The following is a 6,610-nucleotide window of genomic DNA, read 5'->3' on the forward strand; positions in this document are numbered from 1 at the left end:
ACACATTACACAGGTGTTCCGTGCTTGGGAAGTTAACAGTTGACTGGGATTTTCTACTCGGCTAACCAGCTATTCTGCCTTCTCTTGCTACTGACTGCAAGTATTATCAAATTTTTAAACTCAAGAATTTGGAAAAATCTACTTTGAGGCATAAAGGAAGAGAGAGGGACGATTACAGCAAGTGTTCCCTGAATGAATACACCAAGGAGACTAAGTATGAAAGAAATTTACTAAAAGAATTCCCAGGATAAATAAAAAAACACTCTTATCCTTCCAAGGAAAACATTCATGTTGCCAAAACTCAGTGCACTCTGTTGACAAGGCTATGGCCATCCAGATAAACCTCAGCAAATGCCTTCGATGTTCCCTTAAAGGGTCAGTACTAAATTCTGCTGTTCGCACTGAATTGTACCTTAAGCAGCTCCACAGACTCAAATAGCACCATTTAAAGAGTGAAGCACAATTTTTTTTTTTTTTTTTTTTTACACAAGGGTATCAGAATCTAACCTTCAGTTATTGCATTTATATTGTTCCCTCTTTGCAAGAGAATTTACTGTGTTTCAAAGTACATGTTTTCTAAGATCACAGATCAAATGGTCCTAAGCTGCTTCAGATGTCTGAAAGGGAAAGATTTTTATTATTTATTTTTTTTAATAACATCTATCTATTTTTTTTCTCCTCTTAAGGGAGCCCAGCTTTTATGACTAACAACTTAGGGTCAATATAAACACTTACAAAGGTTGCTTTGTTATACTCATTCTAACATTTTATAGTATTTTGTTTTCCCTAAATCCGGTTATCACCTGGGATTCATCTGCATTACATTCTGCAAGGCAAAAGCACTTCCTAAGATTATGAACGCATACCATGTTGTTACACCACAATAAAAAAAACCTGTTGCCTTTTTAAAAAAACATTAAAAAAGCAAAACTCACTAAGTTATAAAACCTGCAGTATATTCTACTGATTTTCATGATTACAAAGAAATTAGCTGCATCAGTCAATATATTATCTTTGTATAAGGACTACCTGATAGCCCACTAATGGCAATAGAAAGATTCCCATTAACTTTAGTGAATTTTGAACCAAGTCTATAATGCCCAGCACATCGCTGCTTTACAGAAATAAGTACCTTGTATTCATCTAGAGTCTGCACTGATATTACTCCTTTTTTATTGAAAAAGATCCAAATGATAGATCTATAAATCTAGTTTCTAATGAAACCAAGACATGTAAAATATGTGCTCTAAACATTAGCGGGCTTCCTGAGTCAATCTTCCAGTTATTTACACTGCATTTCCTGGGACAGCAAAGTAAACGATGATTAATACAAACTATTTTGTGAACACAGATTTCTTCTCACCTGATGTAAACATCAGGAAAAAAAGAAACAATAAGCAGAAAAGTGACCACTCACAGATTGATATTAATGTATGAATTTACGTTAACATTTTACATTAATCTTATTTTAATCCAAAGGCTTGTTTAAACAGAGTAGACTAATAAATTTGCAAATATATTTTCACAAGTAGTTTTCAATGGAAACTTTGATAAAAAATAAAAAGTATCAGAGGCCTGACTTTAGCAGATCACAGGCTTGACCAACAGCCTGTCACATCTTGGGCTAAGGATATGATTGTCATATTCTATATTGCCAAGACAAATAGTTTTCATATAGTGACCTTATTATTGCCCCAGGTTTTCAATAGAAACACACAGTTATGAACTAAATTTGCCTTCCTATAGGAAAAGTAAATGAACTGCCAACAGTCCAAAGAAATCCAAAACCCACATAAGCCAATATATTAGTTGAAATCCTGAACATAAGACAAAATGAATTTGCATTACATCAACAGTTTTCAGACTAGCTAGAACAATTATTGCAGGCTTGTATGAAAGACTGTACTAATGCTCATTGAGTGTAAAGACTAAGTAATTATATACCTTTTGAATAATCATGCCCTGTCCTACAACAAGCTTTATGATGCTGAGCTATATGAGTCTAATTGACACGACTGGAGGTTTAACAAACTCATGCTATGCCACATGGAATAATCTAGAGACTTAACTCAAGATTGAAGTTAAAGGCCTGATTCTCATTGCCTTCAGAATGCCAATTGAAAGTCTGAGGTCAATTGTGCTGTCATTACATAGAGAGAAATTAGCTACCTCATTACCCAAGTAATGCTGATATTTCCATGGGGAGAGATGCTGTTACTTTGGCCAGCTCTTTCCAATAGGTCTTCTTCCTTTGTTTGTATTACAAAACACATAGCCGGCTTTAATAATATACTATGCAAGACATTCCAAAGCCACACACGTATAAATACACACACCCCCCCTATAATTTTCTTGTCCCAAAAAGTATATAGACAATTAGCTGACACTTTAGTTTATTAAAAATAACACTGATATAAAACAAGTTTTAAACTACCAAACAGTTCCAGCTGGTTGTAGCTTTCTATGTCATCCACACCTTCACAGCTAAAGTCACACACTTATCTTTATATTCATAATCACAGACATCTTACACAAAGCAATAAATATTTACATACATGCAAAAACAGCACACATAGCTCATTAGCTACCATGGTAGGAAATAGCACTAGAACATAGAGGCTCTCAGTTCTCACCAGAACTTTAGAATGTGCTGTGCCATAAGCACAAGTTAGGTACAAAAGGTACTGCTCAAGAACACACTCTCCATTTTTCACATTTCTAATCTGACCAAACATTGTCTGACCTCATACATTGACCAGGGTACCTCCTTACCAGAAGGAGTACAATCTTACCCAGGAAAATAACTACCTGTAACCAGTTTACAATAAAATCATTTAAAACTATCCATGAAACAGTGTGATTCTTCCAGCTCTTATAACAGCCTGGTACACAAAGTAGTTCAGTTAATACAGAAAAACCCTCTCCAACAGATGGAGATTTGCCTATTCTTTAGAGTTTGGCTACCTATTACAATTAAAAGAGGTCTTTTGTTTTCATTGCTGACTAGATTATCAGAATAAATATGTTCAATGAATTTTGCAAAAGTTTGAATAAACTAATATAGACTGAGGTAAATATCACCAATCATTCACACTTCACAAGTTCGTCTAATAGATGACTTATAAATGGCTTTTGCATTTCTAACAGTGTAATAATCATGTAGGAGCTACTTCTATATGAAACAGGTAATGACCCAGGGGAAATAAAATATCTTCTGATTAAGGCATTACATTAGTCTCATTTAGAGACTGGGTTCATTTTGAGAATCCACCACAGATTCCTCCTGTGACTTTTTGAGAAATTATTTGTTTTATGCCTTCACACTTTGTATCTAAGAAACATTAGTACCTTTTTCCTCACCTTTCTTTGTGTTGTTTGTAAGTACACAAATTCTCTGCCACGGGAAGTGTCCCTTTTCTGTGGGTGTCACCACACATTGCACCATGGAGGCTCTAATCCAGATAAGGACTAAAGTAAATAATTTCTATTCATCCCTCAGTGGTGAGGGGTAAAGAGCTACCATTCAACTATGCATCTGTCACAGGCCAACCTGTAGGACACAGACCTACATATTAAAAACATAAGTAATTTGTTGTTTTTAAAATAAGTTAAGTACACCAAAACACACAAAAAAAACCAAAAAAAAAATCAAGCAAACAAAAAAAAACATTAATGGGGAAGAACGTGGGGTCATATCTTTCCAAATAAATCCAGTGTCATAAATTGAAACTGTATTTCTGGAATGCTTATCACTTCTGTGTCCTTCTGCAGTTTCACACAGCAGCATGTCCCTTCTCATCCTCAGGTTCTAGCAACTGACATGAAAAATCACAGCACTATCAAGTCAGAGCAAATGCTTGAGGCTCTCGACTGAAGCAAAAACCTTCAAATCTACACTTACGCATTTTATACGAAATCTACTGACAATAAAAAAGCTTAGTATACCATAAAAATAACACCTGGCTGCTATTGTTATGTATGTAGCTGATTGTACATTATATTTTAAAGAACAGAAATCCAGAGTCTGGAAGCATCGCTTCATTGTGGACATATCCCAGAAATACAGTATTACACAGATCCTTGCACTACTGTCCCATGTTCTTCTGGCACCCAAAAAAAATTCTGCCAGTTCTATACATTTCCTTTCTATTTATACCCAGCAGCAACCAGTGCATTAATTCTTGTTTCCTTAAGTAGTTATACTCTTACCTTGATGAAAGTGTTTTAACAGTCATCATATGTTAGGCTCTAAAATGAATCTCTAGAAAGCTTGACAGATGGTGTTTTGAAGGATAATGCCAGGTATCTGGTGTGAATCTGACATTAGTATTCCCTACAGACAACTCACCTTCATCTTCTAAAAATCCACTAAAATATATGTAGTCCTAGTTATACCAAGAAGGAATGAGAAAACTAATCATTTATTTAATCTCATAGTTGCCCAAAATGCAATTTCTGCGTGGACTTGACACCTAGAAACACCTATTTTATTCTCCTTTTTTTAACTTTACTTTGCATGCTTTCGATTTTGTCCTTCATGCATTTTCTTTCCTTTCCATGCATACGCACACACTCTCAGTAGATACCTCCCCCCTCTGGGAAAAGATCGAACTGCAAGGTGCAAAAAATACCTCCCTCTAAGAAATAAGGACTTTTGTTTATCGCATGTTTATTAGAAAAACAACTGTAAAAAGTAGCATGGCTGCCTCTTCAGCAGCAAGGTAGCTATGACAAAAGTGTACTAAATGTGTCAGTATTCATACTGAAATTCCAAGCTACCAAACAGGAGCACTCTAACAAAACCTGGACTCAGTACCTTCATTCACACTCAATAAAACATATATTAAGGAAAGACAATATAAAGACTGCTGACAGAGAAAGACACTTACTGCTAGCACTGTAAGTTTTAATTACTTATGATTTTCCTTAAGACGTAACAGAACTTTGGAAATTATTCGCCACCTCTGAATGCGAGTTTATTTGAATTTGTGACTCTCTCAAGGGCCTAACCATACATTTCTTTGCCTTAGTCTCATCTAAGGGCTTGATAGGTTGTCTTGATTTATGCATCGTTCTTTACTACTTCTTTTTGACATTAGATTCCAAATTTAACAGGGACTTTTAAAATGAGTATTATATACCTCAGAAGAAACAAGTATAAGGGGAACTTGCTGGATTACACTTCTGCAAAAGTTGAAATGCTGTACCACAAGGCCTGCTATCAATAACTATATTAAGCAGTTATTAAAAGAGAGACTAAATTATAAACTTTTTAAAGAATCTCCAGTTGAACTAGTTCAACTAAAGCAAGGAAAGGAGAGTGAATTACAGCGAATAACAAAATGTTACGAGCAGTATATTCTGCATCACCATACAAATCCAAGAGAAAAATCATCACGTCCTGGATGAAACAGTGTGAAGAAATTGATAAGCCATATCCAATCGATGCTTGACATTGCGTAGTCAACTAAAATAGTGCCACATTAACGGCATAATAGCATTACCATATAAACCTTACTACTTAAGCATGGGAAACAAGATGTAACGAGTTTAACGAGAAACCAGCATCTGTCTTTATGTAAATAAAACCGGGAACCATGGAAGCCCTTCCCGCCGCGGCTAACCAAGCGCAGCAGAGGCGATGCATCTCTAACCAACAGCCACGGAAGGGCATTTCCCAAAGCGGGGAGCCAAGGCACACGCTCGCTGCGAGCGGAGGCAGCCGGCGGCCGCAGCCGGGCTCCCGTCAGACGGGCTCCCCCAGCGAGGAGCCCGGCGCGGGGTCCGGCGGAGGCGCTGGGGCACAGAAGCCCCACGAACTACCGCCCGGCCGCGGCAGGGGCCACGCGCGTCGCTCCGCGCCTCCCAGCGTCCACGCGTGGCCAAGCCCCCCCCCCCCCCCGGCGGAGCGGGCGCCCGCTGGCCGTTTCCAGCGCCGAGGCGGGGTGGGAGCGCGGCCGCACCGCCGCCCGGTCCGGTCCGGCCCGGCCCGGCCCGACCCGACGCCCGCCCGCAGACCCGCGTTCCCTCGCGGGCGCCCCGCCGGGGCCGCCGAGCGCCGACCCGGAGGGCGGCCCCCGCCCCGCGGAGCGCCCGGCGCTGGGGGAGCGGCGGGGCCGCGGCGCGCGGGAGCGGAGCCTTACCGTCGGCCAGGAGGCGCATCGCGTGAACAAAGGAGGGATCCAGGCTGTCCTTCTCTGCCATCAGCTCGGGCAGGTACTTCTCCTGCTCCATCGCCTCGGGGCCGCGGCGCCTGGGCACGCCGGGGCGGGCTGCGCGGGCGCCGGCTCGCTCCGCGCCTCCGGTCGCCTCCTCGTCGCCCGCCCCCCTCGGCGCCCCGCGCCTCGCAGGTGCGCCGCGCCGCGCCGCGCCGGCCGCCACTCCCACGGCGGGGCGCTGCCCTCGGCGGCCCCGGCGCCGCCTCCGCCTTCCCCTCGCGCCGCGCGGGGGCGGGGGCTGGGGCGTGCGCGGGCCGGCGCGTGCCGCTGTCCGCGCGCCTCGCGCTGCCTTCCGTCCCCGCCCCCCCCTCCCGCCAGTGAGCGACCCTCTCCCACCGGCGGCCTTAACTAGGGAGGCGGGGCGAGGCGCGCCCCGCCCCCCGCCGCTCCCA

At 42.2% G+C, this 6,610-nt stretch overlaps 1 protein-coding gene across 2 annotated transcripts in view; it reads right to left on the reverse strand.

The window, feature by feature from the left end:
• The window catches only part of KHDRBS2 (KH RNA binding domain containing, signal transduction associated 2), a 398,703-nt gene extending 392,469 nt beyond the window's left edge, over nucleotides 1-6,234 (reverse strand). For both annotated transcript variants that reach the window (XM_075497293.1, XM_075497292.1), the window contains exon 1: nucleotides 6,144-6,234. In XM_075497293.1, the coding sequence (XP_075353408.1) occupies nucleotides 6,144-6,234 (91 nt within the window). The remainder of the gene's footprint in view (nucleotides 1-6,143) is intronic.
• Nucleotides 6,235-6,610: the final 376 nt, after the last annotated feature.

This window comes from Mycteria americana, chromosome 3 (assembly GCF_035582795.1).
Source record: "Mycteria americana isolate JAX WOST 10 ecotype Jacksonville Zoo and Gardens chromosome 3, USCA_MyAme_1.0, whole genome shotgun sequence".
Taxonomy (NCBI): domain Eukaryota; kingdom Metazoa; phylum Chordata; class Aves; order Ciconiiformes; family Ciconiidae; genus Mycteria; species Mycteria americana.